We start from the raw sequence: 25,384 nt of genomic DNA on the forward strand, positions 1-25,384 counted from the left end.
AGCCGTGGTGGATGGCAGAGAGCAGTAGGAACACAGCCGAGTAAAATGGGAGGACGAGGACACAAGGGCCACATGGGTTTATTGAGGGCCCTGAGCTTCAGGAGGGGATGCACTAGAGACAGAAGGTTGGGGAGGGTTTGTGTGTTTACAGATGTCCCCATCACAGCTGTGAGCTGCTAGGATGACCCAAAATGGGGGAGACGCCGTGGAGACCTCATGGGTGCCGCCCACCAAGGTTCTGACCTACGCTCGAGACTCCAATATTGGGCATTTCCAAGGAGGGCGAGGCCGCAGGCCCGGGGGCTCTGAGGACGTGCAGCCATCTGCCTGGAGCCACAGGTGAGTGGTGCTAGCACCGCTGTCCTGGGGCAGACACACCAGAGGCCCAGGGCCCTGCAGATGCTGTAGGCAGGTCCAGGAAATGTTTGCTGTATGTAGAACCTGCCTCCACTGGAAGGCAAAGAAAACAATATTGCCTCTCAGACTTGGTTTCATAGTAGACTTTATTGGGGAAAGTTAGTGTAAAAAACATTCAAATTCATAAAATTTAAATAAGACAGTAAAATTATACCTTATAGCTATAGCCATCGCTGTCGTAATCAAAAATCAGGTAAAGTCTAAGTTACCGCCTAAGCAAACACTATTTTGTGAGGCTGGTGTTGCGAAGCCCGAGGCAGGAAACACTGTGATTATTAGAAGTGAGCCCAGTGATGAATTTACATTTGAAGCTGAGGAAAGGGAAGAAGCATGTTACGATCAGGGCATCACAACATTCTAGTCTGAAAAAAGCAACTTTATTAGTGTCATAAGGAGAGTAATCAGTTTTCCTGGTGATGCATCACGTCTTACTGAGCTCTATGTGGTCTGTCCCTCCAAGCCCTTCCTTCTCCAGGCACAGCCTCCTAAGGCACCCGGCTAGCTCCCCTTGGAACTCCTGCAGTCACCTGGCCCCAGTGGCCCCCCACCCATCGTGCACACTGAGACCTTGGTCAAGAGTGTCCCTTACCAGGTAATGTGGGTTTCTCTTTGGTTATGAATTTTTAATTTTTACTTAAGCTTAAAAAAAATATAGTTAGAAATGTGCTCCTGAATTCCAAAAGTATTTGTGACTAATTTAAACACAAGTATATATCCTGGCCAAATGCCCCACCGGGCCAGGTTTAAAATCTGTCCACGTCCCCATGGAATCTAACACGGTGTTGTGTTGAGCAGATACATCAGTGAGGAGCAGGGCCTGATCTCAGGAGCCCTGGGGTGGAGGCGGCGGGCGGGCGCGGTGGCCCTAGATGCTGTCCATGGCTTTGAACTCACTCAGGGCCTGCACCGGGTTCACATGCTTCTTCTGTGACGCCCGTTTGATCTTGGTCTGTGTCTCATCCTGCTTCTCCCTCTTCACCAAGGGCTTCTTCTCGGGGGCCTTCATCTTCCAGGACACAGCCGGGAGGTTGAGGGAAGCCATGCCCTGAGATTTCTGGTATTTGGTAGAGGCCACGTAGGATGCCTTCACGGTCTGCACCACTGCATTCATCAGGTTCTTGGCGGCCTGGATCAGGGACATGGCGCTGTCCACCTGCGAGGCACAGACAGGGCAGTGAGGTAGGCGCGGGGCCCGTGGCCGTGGTCCTGGTCAGCTCTCCCCACAGCCCCTGTTCTTATCCGGGAAAACGGGATACACCTGGTCCAGATATTTAGGAGGGTGCAGCACCTAAGCAACATAAGGCGCCATTACCTTGCCTCCCCTCCCTCCAGAGTCTACTTGCTCTTGAAACCTGGAGAAAGGTCTGTCTCTGAGTGACGGAGGTGTATTGGCGAGGGGGATCCTACACAGAAAGTAGTTGTTTGGAAGGAAACCCCTGCAGGGCCCAGTGGAACCCAGAGCCAGTGTGAGAGAACAGAACCACCTGAGTGCTCTGGGGGCCCAGCTATGTTATCTTTGTAATTTCTGAACAGGTTCAAGTCCCCTTTGAGGGAAGGACAACAGAGAGATGAGAATACTTCCTCCCAGCGAGAGGACCCTTGGGGTCTCTCCACAGCACACGTCCCTGACATCAGGGTAGGCAGGATGTCTACGCAGCAGAGATGCGAGTACATGCCCACCAGGCACCCATGCTCGTGGCTCAAACTTACCCCAGAGACGACGAGCTCCCCACCCAGATTCTGCACCTCGGCCTTGACCTTGCTGCAGATGTTGAGCTGGTGGCAGTAGAGTGCGATGCGCTGCAGATAGGCCAGCAGGTCCTGCTTGCAGGCGGAGTCTGGGCACTGCCAAGAGAGCAGCAGGGATCAGCACACACCCCAGGCCCAAGGTTCCCCCACCCTGGGCAGGGCTCTCCCTGCTGGAGCAAAGCACAAGTGCTCTGGACTTCAGGGTGACCTCCCTCAAGTGTATCTACTGCCCCCCTGTGAGGTGCTTCGTGCACCGAGTGTAGGAGGCTGGGAGAGCAGGCTGGAGTCCAGAGGCTAGGAAAGAGCTGCGGGCCTGGGGGGACCGCGTGTTAGGTGATCATCTACCCAGACCATGCTGGCAGCTGGGGCAGCACAGAGCAGGGGACAGGAGTGGCTATTGAGGCACGGTCGGTGGGGGGCTGGGCCGAGCTGGTGATGGAAGTGGGGAGAAGACTGGGTGGTGTCAAGATAAACACGGCAGCAGACGTGCCTGCTCCTGGACACAGACAGCAGAGCCAAGAGTGGCTTCTACCCCTTGGGACTGATTAGTTCAGTATGTGAGGATGGCAGGATACACACACCTGCCCCACAGGCATGCTCTCAACGTACACTGGGCTGGGCTCCTAAGACTTGTCAAAGAGGAATTCAGAAATCCTCACACATCGATGTGGGTACCAACCCAGCAGGGTGATAAGCCAAGCACATGTCTGGAGACGAGAGAAGCGCCATGCCCCAAGGAAAACAGGATGACGGTCAGCACCCTGGGATGCACCTGGCAGCCCTGCAGCGACCCCCACTCACGTGGTCTGCGATGGTCCGGCCGAGCTTGTCCATCCTGGATCCTGCCTCCGCAATCTTCTTGGCGGCACTGATCACATCGGACGTGTTCTTGAGTGGTCCTTTCCCTCTGACAAAAGAGAGTAAAGATCACTGTGTGTGGCTGACGGTGAAGGGGAAGGAGGGGGCCGGCCGCGGAGCACAGGGTGGGCCGGCACCCAGGGGCGGAGCAGCTCACCGGGTGAAGTCCGTCATTTCCATCATGATCATGCACATCTGCTTGGCCAGCACGATGATGTCATTGCCGCTGTCGTCCCACTTGGACACCTCAGCATCTAGCTTGCTTTTTTCTTCCTGGAAGCTGGCCACCTGTTCGGCAATCTTTGCTTTTTGCTCCTGGGGAAGCTGAGCCATGATCGCCTGAAACCCGAAGCACAAAGAGCTCTTAGGTGAGGAGAGTATGAAGCCCTCACAGCGCATCAGCTGATGCAACCTGTGGCAGAGGTGGGATATCTTTAATGGGCTTCATTTTGCCTAAAGGTCCATTTCTCCTCACTTTGAGCACAAGTTCACAGGAGCCTGAATTTCCAACCCATTTTCAAAAACAAGTTTCCGTGTGGAGGAGAACACAGTGCGAGGGACAGAGAACAAATATGGAGGCTTCCAGATCAGGCCTGTACAGGGACGGAAGCCGCTTAATACCCTGTGAGTTCGTCTGCCTGCTGCTGTGGGGGATAGGACACGATCCCAGGGGTGGTGCATGGGCCCCTCTCTGGTGGGCCCCTCCTTAGCTCCCTGACATGGCACCTCTGAACCCTCTCACAACAGCGCCCACCCCAAGGCCCACAGACTCCAGGCCGTGAGCACCCCCCCCCCCCCCCACAGCTTCCCCAAGTGCTCGTGATGGAGAGGAGCCCAAAGCAAGGGTGCATTTGCTGTTCAAAATGATTTCTGAGGACTGGAAAAGGCTCCATGGAAATATTTCTTGGCATGCTCCCAAAAACATAAATGCTATTGATTGAAGATTTAATGACTCAAATGAATGCAATGGCTCTGAATGATTTTCTTGAATGTACCACTGTTATTTTTTTTAACCCATGAAAAATTAAATAGCTCATACCATGCTATCACTGAAATGGGCAAAGACAGCCATCTTTTTTGAATGTCACAATCCTTTTAACAAACATGGCATTGACCCGCCACTGGGCTCTCCTGACGCAGGGCCCTGTCATCAGCCAACACCCCCAGGGCACAGCTGAGGCCGAGGGCCTGCTCCTGCTCCCGCCCTGCTCCTGGATGCCATGTGCCACCCCCTGGGGTGAGCTCTATCCCAGTGCCAGGGAGACAAAGTGGGATCCCAGAAAAGAAAAAGCCAAGCTCCTGGAGGTACAGGGACGTGTTCCTTACCCGGGCGCTCTGACCAGCTATCAGCTGGTCATCTTCTGTCTGGACACTCGTCCGACTTCTGACATCGAAGTCTTCTGTCTCAAAGTCGGAGTCATCCAGTTCCTCGGGAGTCTGCCAGCAACATGGAGAGCATGAATCAGAAACACCCTAGGCCCTTGGGTCCAAAGTACAAACACCCAGAACTCTGGGTCTTCACATGAGCCATGTTCCAAGCAGCTGGGGCCAATCAGGTTAACATCAGCCATGATTCACTCAAGACCCGCTGACACACACGTGGGGTGTCCCAGGCTAGGCCCCCATCAGGACTTCCCAGAGGCTCGAGGAGCCTCAGCTTCTATGAGGGTCAGGACTCACGTCCACCCTACACAGAAGTGAGGCTCATCCTGGTGGGAAACGTACTGTATCGAAAAGACATTTTATCCAACATTAAGCAGATTCTTAGAACCTTCCCATGTGACGGCAAGAAGAAAATGAATGAAGGAAGTAATACTGGGCTTTCCCTTAGGACAATGCTTTGAAGAGCAGAAATAGGCAATGGATTTTCATGGACTTTTTTCTGCTTTACTTTTATCAATGTGAAAAGAACATGGCAGGTAAGGTCTGAGTATGTCTCCAAGGTCCCGATTTCCAGTTCTAGCTCTCTAGCTTTAATTATGAAATAAAAATTCTTATTTCAAAAAAAAAAAAATTCTTATTTCATACAACTTCCAGCCTCTCATGATTAGTGGCTGACTTGAAACCTGACGTTGTCTCCTGGAAGTTACTAGTAACGGGCAGTGGGCGGAACAGCTGGGGTTGGCTACTAGCCTGGCGGACCGGCCTGTGACAGAAGGGCAATGAGGCACGTCCCCCATCTGTACCAGGATCTAATCCAAGGCGGGGCCCCAGGGCTTGCTGCAGGGCTCCCGTGAGAGGATGTGTGAGGAACATCCGGGCTGCCCAAGACTAAGCTTGTCTCTCAGTGACGTGAGGTAAGGACAGGGGGTCACGCCAGGCACCAGCAAGCCCTGGGGACACATGAGTGCAAGACCCAGAGTCTCTCTGACGTGGCGGCCACACACGACCCCACCGCTGGCCACTCTGGATCCCAGATCCCTGGTCACAGATACCTGCAGAGGGGCTTTTCCAGAGACATGCTGTCTTATGAGAACCTGCTCCTGTGCCAGCCCTGCTGGCCCCGTCAGAGACCCAAGAACTATTCTTGCCAAGAAGACCAGGTACCTCCTGTTCCTTCCTTTCTGCTGAGCATCTGTGTACCAGGGACCATACTGGGCCCTGGAGGTGCAGCACCACTACTCCACTGTCGGGCCCTGTGTTGCCCACACCGCAGCTCACTAGAACCACCAGCACCTCTGTTCTTCAAAGATGAGGAGAGTCCAGGAGGGGCCGGTGCTCCAGAGTCTAAGCATGTCCCCTTCTTGTATATGCAGTGTCCGCCCGCCCAACCCCCCAAGATGTCAACCTCAGCACCAGTGACTCCTCTTTATCTTAAGGTCCCTTTTATTCCATTTCTAAGTGTCTAAGAAAAGGCTCTGGAGAAACAGGGCTGCGTCCATTACCAGCGATGGCATGCCCAGGGACCCCTTCATGGCACTGGGACACGGCGGCCCATGTGACCAATCATTCTACCAGGCCAGCTTGCTTCTCAGGTACAAATACAAAGGGATGGAGAAAGCAGAGCAATTTCCTGCCCCCGTGCAGCCAGGGAACCTGGGGCCTGCAGGACAGCTGGCACCAACCAGGGCATGCACACTTCTCCTTCTGCCTCACCCGGGGGGCCCCGGCCCTCTTGCCCACACGTTTCTACACTGCAGATGAAGCGGGTCCAGCCTCATGCAGCTGCCTTAGAAACGGCCCCTGTTTCCAGCTGATGACCTGGGAGGATAAAAAGTGGGACAGGATCCCTGCCCACCCTGAGAGGTCTGTCTAGTAAACCGGGAAAGTGTAAACAACGTCTCCTGACCCCACCAGCCAGGCCGCACAGCCAGCAGTGCTCCCTGCAGCAGGCGGGCTCTGGCCCAGGCCCTTGGGGACGGGGATGCACACTTCCTGCTCTCAGCTCCCAGAGCAACAGGCTCGTGCTCAGAAGATGATGTGAGACACCACACGCCAGGGGAGGGCAACTGGGAGACCCAGACCTGGCACCCTGGGCCATATTACGGGGGTGGTGTCCGTGGCTTCTCAAAACCCTTGTGTTTACGCCACCTGGGAGGGCTGCTGGGTGTTCCCTTCCATAGGTCAGAGAAAACGGGTCACGTGGGGCCTAGAACAGGAGGCACATCAGGGGAGCTTGAGCAAGGGCTGCCACAGGCACTCCTCCTCACCCCAAGGACACAGAGGCTCTGGGATCTCCCGCCACTCTGTCAAGGACAGGGGCATCCATGCAAAGGATGGCTTCAACCTGCATGAAGGAAACACTCCCTTCTCAGAAAATAACTGAAGAGGCTTCACTGTGGGTTCCCTGTCGCATACCACAGGCTGCCTATCTGTGGGGAATGTATGCCTGGAACTAAATTATCAAAGCCAACTCATCCTAGCTCCCCGTCTTGGCCCAAGTTTGGGCTCTAACTTGCAACTAAAAGTCATTTTAGACAACATAATTAAATATATCTCATTCTAACAGCTTTTAGATTCATGGTTTTAATATACTGCCACCGCATCTGCTGAGTTCCAGAATGATGCATTGCTCGAGTTTAGCAAACGATAAGAAAGAAGCTGTTAAAACGTCTGAAATGCAGTTACTCACCCTTATCATCAACACCGCTTTCCTGATGTCCCGGATGCCGTCGTACACTAGGCGGGAGGCATCGATAAACTCGTTCTCATCCATGGGCTGGGCTGGATCCGAGCTGAGGGCTTCCACAGCCGCCTCCACTTGCTCAGTAAAACGTGGCATGACTGTGGAGAAAGAGGCATGGCAGATCCCGCTGGCCCAGCAGACAGCATTACTCTACCTGCCCCCCAAATCCCTCAAGGAGACAGAGGAAGCCAGGTGCATGATGAAGAGCCTGTGCCTCCAACCCATGTGAAGAGTATTTACAGTTGAAATAAATTAAATGCCATATTTTACCAAGACTCAAATCATCTTTGTCTCTGACCAGATTTTACAGTATTGGATTTGGATGGGTGAGACACGAAGTGAGAAAAATTGGAGGCCCTGCTTAAAACTAGGACCATCCTTAATTTAGTATTTATTCACAAAAAAGAGACTTAACTCAGAAGTTCATCTTTAATAGTATGTTCAGAATTAATCCCATAATTAGCTGGGGACACATGTGAAAGGAAAGTTGTCAAAGCCTTATAATTTGGCTCATCAACTTCTCAGTCTGACATTCACCCTGACATACTGTATGAAAGTCTGAGCTACATCCTGATCTCGTCCTTCCTACCCCCAGGGCCTGCACTCACAGGGTGGACACGTGTGTGTGGGGAGTACCAAAAAGGGAGGGAGTCCCCAAACCTGTGTTGGAGAGCAGCTTCGTGGCTTCCAGGACCTTCTCCGTGTAGACCCCTGGCTCATAGTTGTCCATCTCTGAAGTGACTACATGAATGACCCGAGCAGCCCGTCCTCGAATTGCACCGGCTGTGCGGTCCAGACCATCCACGTCTTTCTCTTGGAGAGCAATGACGCATTTGTTCACATCTTCCAAAATGTGATTCTCTAAATAACAAACAAAAAGTCGAATGAGGGAAAGGGCATTCCACTAGAAGGGGGACAATGGTACGCTGGCATCTACTGTTCACCGAGTGCTCATTTTGTGCCAGCTGCAGAGCCAAAGCTTCCCATGTATCATTTCACTGAAGACCAGACTAACCACTTAATTAACTGTCCCACAGAAACTCAACCCATAATCACCTCCAAGGATAATAATCCTCAATTCCAAGTTTATAGAGAGAGAGAGGAAGTGATCAAGAGATCTTTAAAGTACAGTTGTTCTGTAAGCCAGGCAGAAAATTCAGATAGCAGAGACCTTGGTAACTTCTCTCTTCTTTAAATAATTTCACTAGCCTTATGTCCAAAACAAAGTCTAAAATAGAAGAAAGGGTTCATTATAAGTCTCTATCCTTCCAGTCCTTTGCCCTTCCCTCTAGTAGATGCCAGTACTCAGACAATTTGCCAAGAAGCCAGGACAGCCCTGGGGTAGAAGGTGCTAGAAAGCAGAATGAAGCCACCCCTGGAGGGCACCAAGGGAGGCTCCCTGATGCAAAAACATTTAGTATCCCTTTCATGGGTGGCCATGGGCCTACTGTGGTATTTGCAAAGACCCTTGAATTGTGTTAAGCTGACAGGTGGCTCCTACCAACCAGAGAAATGGATGTGGAGGACCCACCAAAATTATTTTTCCTCAAAGCAAAATGCTTGACACTAGAGTTTGGGAACGTCAGAGTAAAGAGCTTCTGCTTCATCTGAAATTACAGCAAAGTAGAAGCAACTAAAATATCCAAGGGCAGAGTAGGTAATAAATTATGGGCACTATACAGCCACTAAAATGGATGATGTCCATCTGTAACAGCTGAGCCAGGATGGTCCAGGCAACTGTTCTCACTCACCCAGAAATGCAGGGACCACCAGCAGACTGCCCAGATAACAGGGCTGCTCAGACTATGGGGTGGGTGCAGAGTGACATAAAGGAAAGCCCCATAATCATCTGGCCCATTGCCTTCCTGCTCAGAAAAAAAAAATTCAAGAGATGTAGGCCGCCTGGATGGGCTCAGTCAGCTGGGCAGCTGCCTTCAGCACAGGTCATGATCTTGGGGCTCTGGGATCAACTCCTGCATCAGGGCTCCCTGCTCAGTGGGGAGCCCTGCTTCTCCCTCTCCCTCTGCCCCTCCCCTCTGCTCATTCTCATAAACAAATACATACATACATAAATACATAAATAAATAAAATCTTAAAAAAGAAAAAAAAGACATGTAATAACTTGTAGAAGACATGCTCCCTTGCCTAAGCCAACAGGTGATTTCTTTGCCGGCCCTAGCCACCATAGACCTCGGCGTGTCATTATTCTGGACTGCCTCCTGATTGAATCCACTTCTAAAAGCCAATTACCCCTGCAGCCTCTGCTAACATAGACAAGTGATAGGTGACAGTGTCTAGAAGGGAGATAGAAGAAAGCTTGACCTCTTAAGATACTCCCAACAAGACAGGGGTCCTGGTGCTATTTCCTTTCATGTCCAAGGGAGCCAGAGGCAAGTGGTACTCAGCATATCCACCAAAGAACACAGCACCACAATGCCCTGCCTCTGGGCTTCAGAATCCCCTGCAGGCCCCAAGAACCAAAGCCTTCCTCTCTGTAGTTCCCAAGAGACTATAGGCAGGGGCTCCCTAAGGGTCTCTCTGTTCTGAGACCACTGGTATAATAGAATAAGATGAAAAAAATCACTACGAGAAGTAACAACGTGAAAGAACTGAAGAGATTGGCAAAAACATGTTTCCTCTAAAATTAAACACACCCTCCCATACGATCCAGGAGTCACACTTCTTGGTATTTATCCAAAGGAGCTGAAAACTCCTGTCCACATAAAAACCTGCACATGGGTGTTTAGGACAGCTTTGTTCATAACTGCCAAAACTTGAAAGCACCCAAGATGTCCTTCAGTGGGTGAATGGGGAAAATAAGATACATCCAGACCACGGGATATTGTTCAGCATTGACAAGAAATGAGCGATGAAGCCAAGAAAAGACATGGAGACACCTTCACTGCATATTATTAAATGAAAGAAGCCAACCTGAAAGGCTACCCACACTATAATTCCAACTATATAACATTCTGAAAAATGTTAAAACTATGGAGACAGTAAAAAAAATATCAGGAACTGGAGGTGGGGAGGGAAAAACAGGCAGAGTACAGAGGATTTTTAGGGCAGTGAATACTGTATACGACACCATAATGATGGATACATTTATCCAAATCCACAGGAAGTACACCAACCGAGAATGAACAGTAATGTACATCATGGGCTTTGGGTGATAATAATGTATAGGTTCATCAATGGTCCTAAACGCGCTACTACAGTGGGGGATGCTAATGATGGGGAAGGCTGTGGATGTGTGGGGTCATGGACAGATGGAAAATCTCTATCCTCCGCTTAATTTTGCTGTGAGCTTAAAATTGCTCCAAAAGTTCTTTCTTTTCTTTAAATAAATTAAAATATTTCCAACGAAAGCCAAAATTTCCTATTACAGAAGGGAAAAATGAGTTACCACAGTATAGCTAAGAAGACCCTAGTTTTGAGTCTACTAATTAAAAAATTAGAGGGGACTTGCTAGGGTTTCCATCATTGTACTATTAACAGAAAAAACAGATCAAACTTTTTACATAAACAAATTTCAGAGGAGGATATGTGAACCAACCACAGGAATAAATGAGTGGGGAGGCCACTGGAGGCATCATTTATATACATACTCTCTACATAATTAATGTAAACTGAACAGACTGGGATTGAGCCTGTGCACCATACCAGCCTGCGGAGTAAGAACTGCTGCGTTTGCTAATACCTAACACATTTTACATTTGTATTTCCTATCAAAGAAAGGAAAGTAGAAGGGTGGAAAGGAACGAAAAAGAAGGAAAAAGGATTCCTCACTAAACCATGGACCAATGTTTTCTCATAATACTGATTTTAAAACTCATCCTGTTTAAGGATTCTTAGTACAGGGCAGGAAGCACATCTTAGAATCAATGAAGCATGGCATTCTTTTTTGTTCATGAGACAAAGCAGCCCGAACTTCCACCAAGGATTTGTTAACCTGCGTCTAGACACCTATGTTTTTAAAATCGATCTTGACTTTCTTAAATTCAAACTGGCTTTCCTCCAGTGAGCCTAAACCAGGGAAGGATTTGCCATGCTTCAGCACCAAAGAAAGGCTTCTATTTTGGGAAGCTGACTAAATAGTCTCTACAGTCACCGCACAGCTGTCTCTAGGAAAGCCCCATCCAGCTGTGGCTACCACATACCCAGGACACAAGCACCGATTCTGCTCTCTGCACTTAGGCCCCTTAGCAGAAATGAGTTTGCAGTGGACATGGACAAACATGGGAGGGTTGGAGGTACCTACGCTACCTTAAACCATAAATTCCTTTAGCTTTAATTGACTTTTCAAGGAAACTCAGCAGGGGTCCATTATGTGTAGAAAAACCAAGCTGTACCCCATTAAAGACTGTTCAACACTGGAGGTGCCTTTAAGTGGAAAAAAATCCACAGATACAGTCTATTTAGTAAGGGATCATATTATGGACACTATTCTGTTTTTTTTTTTTTAAAGATTTATTTATTATTTATGAGAGAGAGAGAGAGAGAGAGAGAGAGAGAGGCAGAGACACAGGAGGAGGAAGAAGCAGGCTCCATGCTGGGACCCTGACGCAGGACTGGACCCTGGGACTCCAGGATTGCACCCCGGGCCAAAGGCAGGCGCCAAACCGCTGAGCCACCCAGGGATCCCTATTCTATGTTTTTCATTTCAAAATCTTTCTAGGCCAGCCTTCAACTATCTACCTCATTCTTTTTGATGGCTGCAAAGTACCCTACTGAATAGACAGAGGTACCACAATTTACTTATCTAGTCTTGTCTTAGACGTTTTGATTGACATGAACACCCTTGTACAGGTATTTTGGGAAACATCTGTGTACATATCCCTGGGGAAAATTTCTAGCAATAGGATTACCAAGTCAGAGGGCATACATGTTTAAAGTAGATATGTGGTGCCTAATTGCCCTCCAGGATCTGAGCCAACTGGCATTCTTCAGAAAGGCTGCATGAACTCATACTTCAATCCACAATGGATAACAGGGCCCATTCTGTGTACCTTTTGCTTCTGGCTATCTCTATCTCTACCGATGTATACTTATGCAGACATAGAGATGATAATCTGTAACAGGAAACATACTGAGTCACTGACATTTACCCTGTTATAGACTAGCCATCTGGGAAACAAACAAAAAAAACAAACCAGGGGTGCCCAGGAAGCTCAACTGGCTAAGCCTCAGATTCTTGGTTTTGGCTGAGGCCATGAGCTCAGAGTCCTGGATTGAGCCACGTGCTGGACTCCATGCACAGTGTGGAGTGTGCCTGAGATTCTCTCCCCCTGCCACTCCCCCATGCTCCTACACTTGCTCTCTAAAATAAATAAAATCTTTAAAAAAAATCACCATTAATTCATGAGGAAGCCAGGACACGTAGGTATTAACTATCTTGTACAAGGTCACATAGCTAGTGGGCATGGGAAATTAAACCCAACTTCACCACTGCCTTATCTTCAGTTTCATAGGTATTTTGCTCTTAAAAACAAACAAAAAAAATAGATATAGTAATCCTTTTATTTAACGGCCTTCCGTTAAAAATAATAATGACCTTGCAATCAGACCAAATTCTTTGAGCACACTGACACTTAATGAAGAAGTACAAATTACCAATCTTATAGTTAGGTGTTGCCCTAAAGTACCTAATACAGTATACTACTTGTTTCCAAGAGCATGTGGTAAAGAAATATAATAACCCCAATCAGAACCACTTTAACCAAATACTTGAATTTAAGGGGGTAAGAAAAAGAACTAAAACTTCCACATGTAAGCAGAATAAATGCACAAAAAAGTAAACTGCATTTCCATGGAAAATGTTTATCAAATACAATTCAAATGAAATTCAGCCTTTATCACTTTGATAAATTTCAAACTCCTGTCCTTAAGGATCAGTCAATATAAATATACTCAGGATTTGCTGAATGCACTCTACCATCTTACCCATTTCCAATATTTACAAGGGACATTTTGAATAGAACTAGGTGAAAAGGAGCCCCCGCTCCCTCTTCCCTGGGGGTGGCATGCATGACCCTCTCTTTCAAGTGCCACTGTCTTATATTTCATATACAGCAACCCAAGTTTCCCTTGCCCTACAGCCTCAAGAAATGCTTTGTGGCTTCACCAGATCATACACAAAATGACCATTACTTACTTTACTTACTTAATTTATTTATTTATTTATGAATGACAGTCACACAGAGAGAGAGAGAGAGAGAGAGAGAGGCAGAGACACAGGCAGAGGGAGAAGCAGGCTCCATGCATCGGGAGCCCGACGTGGGATTCAATCCCGGGTCTCCAGGATCGCGCCCCGGGCCAAAGGCAGGCGCCAAACCGCTGCACCACCCAGGGATCCCTGACCATTACTTTTTGAGAACAAATTTAGATAGGACTTGTGACAAGTATGGGAGAACTTTGGGAACCAAGGGGACCGAATACCCAGGAACAATAGCAAGAAAGCAGTCCTATCCCTAAAAAATGGGTTCCCACTGGAACTCAGTGAACAGGCTACAGTGAACGTCTAAGCACCATGGACTCCAAGGATCTGATGGCAGAAAATCACTAGTGCAAATGTTCCACAAAATCTATCACACTGCTGGAGGTACCAGAATACAGTACAACCACTCTAGGGAGTCTAGCTGCTTCTTTAATCTGCACTTAGCAAGGATTTATATGAAGCCCACCAAGCCGAAGCCAGACTCTGTGCTGGGCACATGCCTGGCAGCCCCTTACTCAGAAAATGCCTATTTCTTTGATAGAACTACCAAAGCATCAGCGTGCCACATGTCAAGGAGAAAATGGCAAGGGGGGCAGATAGATTAGAATGAGGACGAGATGTGGCTTTTTGTCAAAGGCTGCCCACGAACGCAGCAGATCGACATCTACTCTCCAATCCATGGTGCACAACTAGTGATGCTAAGGACTGCACGCCACTGGGGCTTGCCCAGTTCAAAGCAGGTTCCTCATGATGAGAGCCAGTCGCTTCCCTAGCAAGGCTGTATTGGGTGAGGTGGGAAGATGTCCCTAGTCACCCCGCACAGAAAGTGCTAGAAGCTCCCATAGGTGAGGCAGGTATGTGAGGATATAAACGAGTGTGAATGCTAAAAACTAACTGGTCCATCAAGCAGAACTCTGCAAAGGCATCTAGTTGTCTCCTTCTTCATCCCATGCCCCTATAAAGCACACTGTAAGAGAGTCAGAAGAATTATGAATAATAGCCTGGCCCTGTTAATCATTTAACTGCTTGACTCTGCTAAGCAAGCCTGTGACAAACATACTAGGGTAGACCTCTAAAATTCAGATACTCTGAAACCACCACCATGTTCTGACAGAAATGTTCCATGTGTTTGCTAAATAGAAACTGTCTAAACTCATTCAATCAAGTCAACCCTTATACACTCCTACATTTGCATAAAAACTGAACATACTCACCAGATAAAAGCATATCTGTTAAAGAATTTGTCTTCTCTTTGCCATGCTATTATTTTATATCCTATACCCTAAAGATACTGCCTGGATCCCACTAAATGCTACTGTAGAATCCTTTTTGTTCTCCAATTTGAAGACTGTTGCAGGAGGACATTTGATTCTATTACATTTTATTTTGCTGTAAGAAGGACTGAAAATCCCTTGAGACCAAACTTGAGCTATACCCAACCCAATCATAAGAAGTGTAGGAATGTAGTCTCTCTCTCCAGAGGGGGCTTTACGTTTAGATTTCAGAATTTGTTGTTTGCTTAAAAGTGTGCTGTGAAGGTGGAATGTTGTTCTCTAAACCTATGAAAAAGAATAACTCAGTACTTCATTGGGAAAAACAACAGACGGCCAAGATTTCCCAAAAAAGCCATTGCTGCATTTTTGGCACCTGCAAAGATGTGCTTGCAAATGGGTTTTTTGTTTTAAAGTACCAGCACCTGCAATTTGGCAGTCCTGCAGCAGCGTGGTTCATCCCCTCTCTCTGCAGTTTATGGATTGCCTGCTCCCCACTCTCAAGTACAGCCACAGCTACCAAGCTCAGGGAGAACAGGCAGAGACAGGAGGACACTGGCATGCAGAGCACACTGTCATCCTATATACAGGTAATTGCTGGAGGACTGTGCTATGCATCTATTTAAGCCCTGCTTCTCTTTCAAGCCCCATTGAAACTCACATCTCCCATGTTCCAGCCTGTGGTTCCCTGGGGTGACAGGCAAATTTGAGTCCTCCAAGTACCCAGCCACTGACTGCCCACAGCCACCAGCCTCAGGAAGCCTGGCACCTCCAGAAAACGAGCAGTGCAGCTAAGGGCAGCAGAGGCCCTGTTAAATGAAGAATGCATTTATACTTGCTCAACTTGAAGGGGATGGATTGAAATTTATCTCTGTGTGATAAACAGTGAATTGCAGTTGACAGACATTTTCTATATGAATGCAATTTACTATGTCATTACCAGTTTATGTTTATATAATGAAATCAACTGTTTTTGTGAGGTGAATTACCCAGATTTATTTTTTGCAAGTTCATAATTAAATGGCACTTAAATATTTCCTCTCTGTTTTCTGTCTGTCATGGTGCAGTTAAACTATGATCATTTCTGAGAAAGGAAGCAGCTTTCCAAGAAGTGTGGGGGGTGGGGTGGGAGTGGGGTAAAAAAGAACTAAAGGTGATGGTGTTATGAATCCCTTCTCCTAAGTTTCACAAGCTCCTAACAAATACAGCCTCTCCCAGGACCCAGGTCAATGTGTTTTCCAAATACAATATCAGCAAAAGGGCTGGGTGGTGACGGTGCCATACAGGTAACAGCTGAGCTGCAAAATCTTAACTCTACACGAACAGGGCAAAAATGCCAGCCAGCTTTCTAATTCCTGCTTCTAAGATCAAGACTAGCCCCAATTCCCACTTCATAGGAGTGCTAGTTTGTTGTTGTTTTTTTAATTAAAATGAAAAGCACGGGATCCCTGGCTGACGCAGCGGTTTAGCGCCTGCCTTTGGCCCAGGGCGCGATCCTGGAGACCCGGGATTGAGTCCCACGTCAGGCTCCCGGTGCATGGAGCCTGCTTCTCCCTCTGCCTATGTCTCTCTGCCTCTCTCTCTCTCTCTCTCTCTCATAAATAAAAATTAAAAAAAAAATTAAAAAAAATAAAAATAAATAAAATGAAAAGCATCACAATATCATTGCTAGAATAATTTATCTGCTCAGACTAGGGGGCATTTTGATTGTCCACTATTGTGACAAAAGTAATTTTGCACATTCTCACATGCTTCTCTGGAAAACCAGCTCATTACCTGAGACAGCCAAGAAGTCATCAATGGAAGTAATGTCATCGACAGCATCTGTGAGAACACGAACTTGTTTTTCCCACTGTTCTTTAAAAAGATCCATGTTCTCTTGGGCCAGTTTACTCTGTGGTTTTGCTGCTAAAGCCAGTGCAGCATTGATAACCTGCAAAGAAATTGAAGTTTCATGTTTACACTTTCAGAGTCAGGAAAATAAAGTATGTGGGACACTTTGGGCAGTAGAGTGGCTGCGGCTTTGTCTCACACGTGTACCAATCACCAGCACCGGTGACACCGCATGTTCCACCACAACACTCACAAAGATGGAAGAGAGAAGTGTTAGACAATAGGCTGTAAGTGTGAGCATAAAGGAAAGACACTGGAAATGCACATATGTAGTGAAACAAACTAATAAAACTATCTCTGTTCTCTCCACTCTGTGATGGCAACTCTTTAAAATTTTTGACACTGTATTCAGGATTTTTTCAAGTTTGTTTGTTTGGGGGGGGGGGGCACGGGGGGGGGGGCAGAGACACAGGCAGAGGGAGAAGCAGGCTCTGTGTGGGAAGCCTGACATGGGACTCTATCCGGGGTCTCCAGGATCACACCCTGGGCTGAAGGTGGCGCTAAACCGCTGAGCCATCTGGGCTGCCCCAGGCTTTTTTCTATACACAAATGTATGTTAAGTATGTATGTCAAAAAATACATTACACTATCTTGTTTCTTCTTTTAAGTACTTCTCCATATCATTAGATACAGGTTAAAAACATTGTTTCTTATTACATCCTATGGATGTACATCGCAATTTTCCTATTACACAATTTCTAGGTTTGATTCAGTTATCCACCATTCCTAATTACCTTGTGATGAACATCTGGTATGTCAGATTCTGCACAGCAACTGTATAATTTGTTAAGTTTAAAAAGTAATTCTAGGGGCGACTGAGGGGCTCAGTCAGTTAAGCATCCAACTCTTGATTTCAGCACAGGTCATGATCTCAGGATTGTGAGATTGAGCTCCACATCGATTCCACAGAGCATGGAGCCTCCTTAAGATTCTCTCTTTCCCTCTGCCTCCCACCCCCGTCATTCACACATGCTCTCTCTAAAAAATAAGTAATAAAATAAAAAGTACTCTGTAAAAACAAAAACAACAAAAATCAACCAAAACTTACTCAGCTTTATGGAGATATAATTCATATGCCAAAAATTTCACCCATTTAAGCCACACAATTCAACAGTTCTTGGAATATTCAAAGTTGTGAACCATCACCACAGAAATCTTTGGAACATTTAGAACATTTTCATCACTCCAAAAACAAATCTTATATCCACCATCAGTCATTCCCATCTCCCTCAACATTCCTTAAACCGACCTACTGGCAACCACTAACTTTACTTTTCATTCATTCTATGCATTTGCCTATTCTAGGCAGTTCATATAAAGGGAATCATATTAATATGTGGGGTTTTGTAACTAGCTTCTTTTACTTAATGTTTTCGAGGTTTTTTCATGCTGGAGAATGTGCCAGCATTTCACTCCTTTTTATTGATGAATAACAGGCCATTAAACAGATACAGAAGATTTTATTCATCCATTCATCAGTTGATGGACATCTGAACCACTTCTACCTTCTGGCCATCATGAATAAAACTGTAATGAACATTCATATATATATTTCGTTATTCTTGGATATATAAGTAGGACTGGAACTGCTGCGTCATGTGTTTAGCTTTAGAGAAACTGCCAGACTGTTTTCCAAAGCAGTTGCACAATTTTACATTCCCACCAGCATGTATCAAGGTTCCAATTTCCCCACATCTTCACTAACACTTGTTTCTTTTCTTTTCTCCCACTCTCCTTCTCTTTCCTTTTTAATGACAGCCATCCTAGTGGGTGTGAAGTGAGATCTCATTGTGGTTTTAATTTGCATTTCTCTGATGGCTCAGGATGTTGCACATCTTTTTCTGTGCTTATTGACCATTAGCATATATTCTTCAGAGAAGTACCTACTCAGATCCTTTGCGGTTTTCATTCAATGAGTAAACAACTAAATCAAACTGAGGGAATAATCAGTAACGCTTCTAGGTACAAGGTCCTTATGAGAGTTATTAGAAATAAATATATTTGTAATAATGCAACTTGGAAAGGAAGCAAAGACAAGATGAAACTAGTGGTGATGGAGTGGAGATCCGGATAAAGCAGAAAGACAGCTACCACAGAGGCAGTGAGCATGTAAACCCAAGGGGAGGATCTAGGATTCATTTTCTGAGGTGCCATAGGAACCACATGCCTTCAGGTCATGTGTTTAATTCCCAATGTAGTGGAGCAGTACTCAAGAATAATTATCAATTTAGCCCTTAAAGACTTGTTAACAAACTGAAGAATCAATCACACTTCCCAGACCAGTGCAGCTGCCCCTCTTTCCCCCGACAAACAAGTGGAAGTGCCGGACCACCAAAACTAGCAAATACAGATTTGGAGACGTGGGGGACCTGGCCATCCACTTACTAATTATTAATGGCCCACCACTTTCAAAGGTATATGGGTTTAAACTATTAGGTATTTATGAGAAGAGATATGCCATCAGCTTTTCACATGCTATGCCGTGGTCTTCCCCCATCTGTGTCATTTCAAGGGTTGTTCTCTCTTTTCCTTCTTGCCATTCATTCACTTTCCACCAGGTTTCACCAGGGAGGACTATGCTCTTCATTTTTTAATTGATTCACTAAATGCATCAATGAATCAGAGCAGAGCTAGACCTTGTAAGAATATCTGGCTGAAGAAAATGTTTCCTAAGAGAGCCAAATAAACAGGGGCAAGGAATTAATTATATGTTTTAAATACGATTAATCCTCTATTACAAAGAGAAAATTGGTCTCTTTGTTCTGTAATATCTTATCTCAAACAGTATAATGGAGAAAAAGTACCTTGTCTGAGGTTAACTTTCTCATTTTCATTACAAAACTGTTTACAAAGGACATGTGATAAATTAAATACTCATTTCTGATGACTCATAGTAAATCAGAAATAGAAAGATACTTAACATACTACTTTAAATAATCATAAAACATAATACTTAGTGGTGAAATCTAGAACCACTTACCTTAAAAATAAAGATGTTATTAATGTTAACATACTATCACCATTAGTTAAATAATAGCTAATAAAATAAAATGGGAAAGAGAAGTACAAGAAAAAGCTCTTAGAAAAAAGACAACAAAATTACTTCTCAATAGAGATGACCTTAGTTCATCTAGGAAACTGCAAAGTCACCTAAAAAGAATTTTACAATTATTAAGAGTAATCATTAAGGTAACTAGACCATAGGGACACCTGGGTGGCTCAGGGGTGGAGCATCTGCCTTTGGCTCAGGGCTGATCCCAGGATCCAGGATCGAGTCCCACATCAGACCTTCTGCATGGAGCCTGCTTCTCCCTCTGCCTGTGTCATAAATAAATAAAATCTTTTTTTTTTAAAGGGTAGTTAGACAATATATACTTTAAAAATGAACAAATTGTTCTATATGCCAGAAAAAAGTTAGAAAATAAAATAAGAATATCATATCTTTTTTTTTTAATTTTTATTTATTTATGATAGTCACACAGGGAGAGAGACAGAGACACAGGCAGAGGGAGAAGCAGGCTCCATGCACCGGGAGCCTGACGTGGGATTCGATCCCGGGTCTCCAGGATCGCACCCTGGGCCAAAGGCAGGCGCCAAACCGCTACGCCACCCAGGGATCCCTATCATATCTTTTTGAAAGCAATTCATAGGAAATATAGGGGGTTAAATCTGTGAAGAAACCCACATGATTGAAATAACGCTAAGTGACTAAACTTTTCTAAGGTACATTACAAAAACTCAAATAGCAACATATTTCTTGTTTAGGGGTAAGAAGCATGACCTATCCACAAATTAATCTGGAGCAATAAATAGCTGGGAATAGCAAAAAAAAAAATCTTGGGGAGAGCAAGAGAAATGAAGTGAGATAATTAAAATGTAATACAAAGCTAAAGTAATTAGAACAGAATCATCTAAAAACAGACCCTTATCAGAGAACATAATTCAGTGTACGATAAAAGTGACATCACAGACCAGTGGGGAATAATAGTACATTATTTTTATGTTTGATGTGCTCTCTGGAGAAAAATAAAATTAAAGCCTCACTTCATGCTTACATTTAAATGCTAAGATTGTTTTCAGATAGATGAGATAACAAAGCTAAAGCATTTGTTTAGGCTTTCATTTAATATTTAAATAGAAATATTTTTTAAAAGCAAATAAATAAATAGAAATATTTTACTTCCTTTTTTTTTTTTAAAGGTTTTATTTATGAGAGAGAGAGAGAGAGAGAGAGAGAGATAGAGACAGGCAGAGACACAGGCAGAGGGAGAAGCAGGCTCCATGCAGGGAGCCCGACGTGGGACTCGATCCCAGGTCTCCAGGACCAGGCCCTAGGCTGAAGGCGGTGCTAAACCACTGAGCCGCCGGGCTGCCCTATTTCTTACTTCTTAGAAAACTCTCCCCTATTTCCAAGTAACAGTGGGAGAAGACAATTCATAAATTTGACTACATTACTTCTGTATTTAAGTATATATAACAGATGAAGTATATAGTGTTAGGTAAATCTATTAACGAGAACACCAAGATACTAGTAGAAAAATGGGGAGAAGAGATGGACAGCCTACCTAAGATCAATGAAAAATGACTAGTAAACAACTAGGGGAAAATATATACTGTCACAAATCAAAGAAATAAAAATTAATGTGTTAATATTTTTCCTCAATAAATTTGCAAAAGGCCCAAAACTAGGCATTACACCATGTCGAATGGCAACCTTTATTTTTTTTTTTCAGGATTTTATTTACTTATTCATAAGAGACACAGAGAGGGAGGCAGAGGCACAGGCAGAGGGAGAAGCAGGCTCCCTGCAGGGTCACGCCCTGAGCTGAAGGCAGACGCTCAACCTCTGAGGCACCCAGGTATCCAATCCCGAATGGCTGGCAACTTTAAAAATGCTGCTGTTGGCTAAAATCTCTAGAACAACGTCAAACAGGACATTCTCATCTCGTTTCGGACTGTAGGGAAAAAGGACTCAGTCTGTTCCCATTAAATATTATGTTACACCATTACGTGGGAAGTTATCAGGCTGGGCAAATTCCCTTCTATTCTGGTTTACACGGTGTTTTTCATCAGGCTGTGATGGTAGACTCTGTTAAATGCTTTTTCTGTTTGATTTCCACTATTCTGGCTATTTTTTGCTTGTCTCCTGTGCTGCCTTGTCTTCCTCTGCTAACGATGAGGTTCCTCAAGTTTACAACCTCTGCTGCCTTCTCTCTTTTGGTACTCCTCCCCTCTCGGCGGACAATCTCATCTAGTTTCACGATTCTGCATAACACATGGGTGCTAACTACGCCCGTACCTCCTACCTGGACCAATCATTTTAGCTCCCAACTCATATTCGTGCTATGTACCAATCAGCTCCACTCTGATATCCCACAATTTCCTGCACTCAATCGTGCTGAGTGGTCTTTCTTCAAAATTCTTTTTTTTTTTTTAGATTTTATTTATTTATTCATGAGAGACAGAGAGAGGCAGAGACACAGGCAGAGGGAGAAGCAGGCTCCATGCAGGGAGCCCGACCTGGGAATTGATCTCGGGTCTCCAGGATCACACCCAGGGCTTAAGGCGGCGCTAAACCGCTGAGCCACCTGGGCTGCCTTTTTTCTTCAAAATTCTTGATCACTCAAGATGAATAATGTTTGAGGACATTTCTTTGATCAGTCAATGTCCTCCTCTCAAGTCTGGACTCTAAATGAGTATTTGTGTCACATCTTCTCCTCAAACCTGTAACACTTCCCCCCAGCATCCTCACTTTTAAACTTATAACTCAGCTGCTTCCTATTTAAATGACGTGAATGCAATCAAAAGATAATGTCTATAGGTTCCTATGACCACATCTACCCACCTACCTGCATCTGAACCATGTACTATCTTACCTTTTTAAAAATGTGGTGTTCAATCTACACTCCCATCTCAGATCAATCTTTCTGCCTGTCCACTAGATTTCATTTCATCTGCTGTGCTCCAGAACATTGCTCTAGCAATTCTCCCTCTATTCTGTATTATCAATACAGATATTAGTATCTGTATCAATATTCTCTTCTAAATTCTATTGATCATATAGATGCTACTCGCTCAACAGGGCATATGCTTGAGATCCTCTCTCTCCCTCTTCCCACTCCCCTCACACATGCATGTGGATTTTCTCTCTAAAAAAATAAATCCCAAAAAAAACACAAAAAACAAACCCAACCATTATAAGCTAATTTTATGATTATAAGCTAATTATAAGCTAATTTTAGCTCCCAACTAAAAATAAAAACAAAGGAACTCTCAATTCTATATCCATCTTATGTTATACTATCTCATGTTTCTATAAACCTAAAAAAGCTGCCAACATGCTAACTTCAATCCCTCTCTTCTCTCTTGAACCCACTCCATTCAAGCTTGTGTCTCCTCAACTCCACATAGACTTCTTTTGTCCAAGGTAATTTATGACATCTACATGTTGCTGAATCCAAGGATCAATTCTCAGTTCACATTCTACAACTACTGATGTGAATCAACATTCTTCCTGGAAACACTGTTTTTCACTTGGCTTCCAAGTAGAATCAGTTTCTGGTCTGGTCTTACTAACTCTTCCTCAATCTCCATTGCTAGATACTGCTCACCTCCCCAAATTCTAAATGCTAGAGAATCCCAGTTTTAGAGGTTCTTAGACCTTTTTACTCTAGGGATACTACTCATTCCATTAATAAGTACTTTCAGGCTCACAGCTTTAAGCATCACGTGTATCCTAATGAATCTCAATTAATATATTTGTCCAGATCTGTTCCCTGAATTTCACTTAGCGTCCTGCATACTAATTTACACGCTCAAAACTGAGCTCCTGGTGGTGCCTGGGTGGCTCAGTCGGTTAAACATCTACCTTCAGCGCAGGTCATGATCGCAGGGTCCGGAGATCGAGCCCCACCATCTGGTTCCCTGGTCAGAGGGGAGCCTGCTTCTCCCCTTCTCTCTGCTGCTCCCTTCAGCTCCTGCTGTCTACCGCTCTATATGCTCTCTCTCCAATGAATAAATAACATCGTTAAAAACCGAGCTCAACTCTTCACCCAAACTACTTTTTCCTATCAAAATAAATGACAGTTCCATCTTTCCAGCTACTAATATTGAAAACCTTGGATTTCTCCCTCTTCTCTTTCCCCTCCACCTCATATATAATCCTTCAGTAAATTCTATCATCAAAATATATCCAGACTCTAACCTGTACCCACCATGTCCACTGCACTCTTTTCCTGGATTAGCATAATAGCCTCTGTTTTGGTTTCCTATTGCTACTGTAACATATTATCAAAGTAGTTGAGTTTAAAACAACACAAATATGTATCTTAAAGTTCTAGATGTCAGAAGTCTAAAGTGGATCTTACAGAGCTAAAATCAAGTGGCAGACCTATTCTTTCTAGGCACTTTAGGGGAGAATCCAGTCCAACTCCTAAAGGATGCCCACATTCCTCTGCTTGTGGCCACATCGCTCCAATTCCTGCTTCCATGATCTCAGTATCTTCTGGGATGCTGATACCCTTGGCTCCCTCCTATAAGGACACTTATGTTTATTTTGGGGAAGCCACCTAGATAATCTAATCACTTATAGATGCTTAGCGGTTTTTTTTTTTTTTTAAACCTTTGCAAAGTTCCTTTTGCCATAAAAGGCAACATATTCATAGGTTTCAGGAATTAGGAAATGAACATCTTTGTTGGGGGGGAGGGGAGAGATTATTCTGCTTAGCACAGCCTCCTGAGAGGTATCTCTGTTTCTATTCCTCCTGACAAAAGTCACAGGGAGAGTGTTCAAACCTAAGTTAGATCATGTCAATCCTCTAATCAAAATCCTATAATGGCTTCCCATGTCATTCAGAGTAAAGAGCCAAAGCCTTACCATGGCTTTAAAAGACCCCAAACCACCCAGACTCTTGTTAGATATCTGATCCCTTTCCTCAAAGCCTCTGCCTTTGCAGTTTGATCTACCTGAGTGCTCTCCCCTCAGGTACCCTCCACAGCCTGCTCAGTCATCTCCTCCAGGTCTTTGCTTCTAAATCATGTTCTCAGTGACATCTTTTCTGACATTCTAACACATCAGACTTTGTGGGATGAGGCTAAAGCAGTGCTTTAAGAGAAATTTATAGCATTAAATGTTTAAGTATAACATTAGAAAAGAAGCTATCAAACCAATGGTCTCAATGCTTAGAATTTTAGAGACCAGAGAAATAAGAGCACATTAAACACAAAGCAAGTGGAAGGAACAACAGAGTAGTAATCAATGCAATATAAACCACTAAACCTCACTCAAGAATAGCCAGTGTGAATATCCTTGTATCTACTACAGAAATTGGATTGTTAAAAACCTTCCCACAGGGCACCTGAGTGGCTCAGTTGGTCAAACATCTGCCTTCAGCTCAGGTCCTGATCCTGTGGGTCCTGGGACTGAGCTCCACATCAGGATCCCTGCTCCAGGAGGGTCTGCTTCTCCCTCTGCCCCCTCCCCATGTTTGTGCTTTCAATCTCTCTCTCTCTCTCTCTCCAAAAAAAAAAAAAGAACAAAAAACCCCACCCACAAAGAAAAACTCAGGCCCAGTGACTTCATTGGTAAATGATCCCAAACATTTAAAGGAAGAATACTCATTATACAGCCTTTTCAAGAAAACAGAAGAGAAGGAAACTTTCCAAACGTTAGGATATGGAAGATGAGACTTTACAGAAAAAAAGAAAACAAAAGACCAGTAGTTTCAAAGTGCTAAGCCCTGCAAGGAGACTTGGTGTCTCTGCTGGCCTGTTCCTTGCACATGCCTGTCAGAGTGGGTGGAAGTGGGGTGGGGCAGGCAAGGTACAGACACTTCTAGTCAGAAGCATCTCCTT

The 25,384-nt window shown here is 45.0% G+C and overlaps 1 protein-coding gene across 6 annotated transcripts in view; it reads right to left on the reverse strand.

The window, feature by feature from the left end:
• Window positions 1-485: 485 nt before the first annotated feature.
• CTNNA1 (catenin alpha 1) overlaps window positions 486-25,384 on the reverse strand; it is a 308,835-nt gene continuing 283,936 nt past the window's right edge. For all 6 annotated transcript variants that reach the window (XM_072728459.1, XM_072728463.1, XM_072728464.1 and 3 more), the window contains 8 exons: window positions 16,415-16,571; window positions 7,811-8,011; window positions 7,097-7,248; window positions 4,351-4,461; window positions 3,182-3,363; window positions 2,968-3,073; window positions 2,128-2,262; window positions 486-1,570 (listed from right to left, as the gene is read on the reverse strand). In XM_072728459.1, coding sequence (XP_072584560.1) covers window positions 1,283-1,570; window positions 2,128-2,262; window positions 2,968-3,073; window positions 3,182-3,363; window positions 4,351-4,461; window positions 7,097-7,248; window positions 7,811-8,011; window positions 16,415-16,571 — 1,332 coding nt within the window. In that variant the 3' untranslated portion in view covers window positions 486-1,282. The remainder of the gene's footprint in view (window positions 1,571-2,127; window positions 2,263-2,967; window positions 3,074-3,181; window positions 3,364-4,350; window positions 4,462-7,096; window positions 7,249-7,810; window positions 8,012-16,414; window positions 16,572-25,384) is intronic.

Source organism: Vulpes vulpes, chromosome 12 (assembly GCF_048418805.1).
Source record: "Vulpes vulpes isolate BD-2025 chromosome 12, VulVul3, whole genome shotgun sequence".
NCBI classification, from domain to species: domain Eukaryota; kingdom Metazoa; phylum Chordata; class Mammalia; order Carnivora; family Canidae; genus Vulpes; species Vulpes vulpes.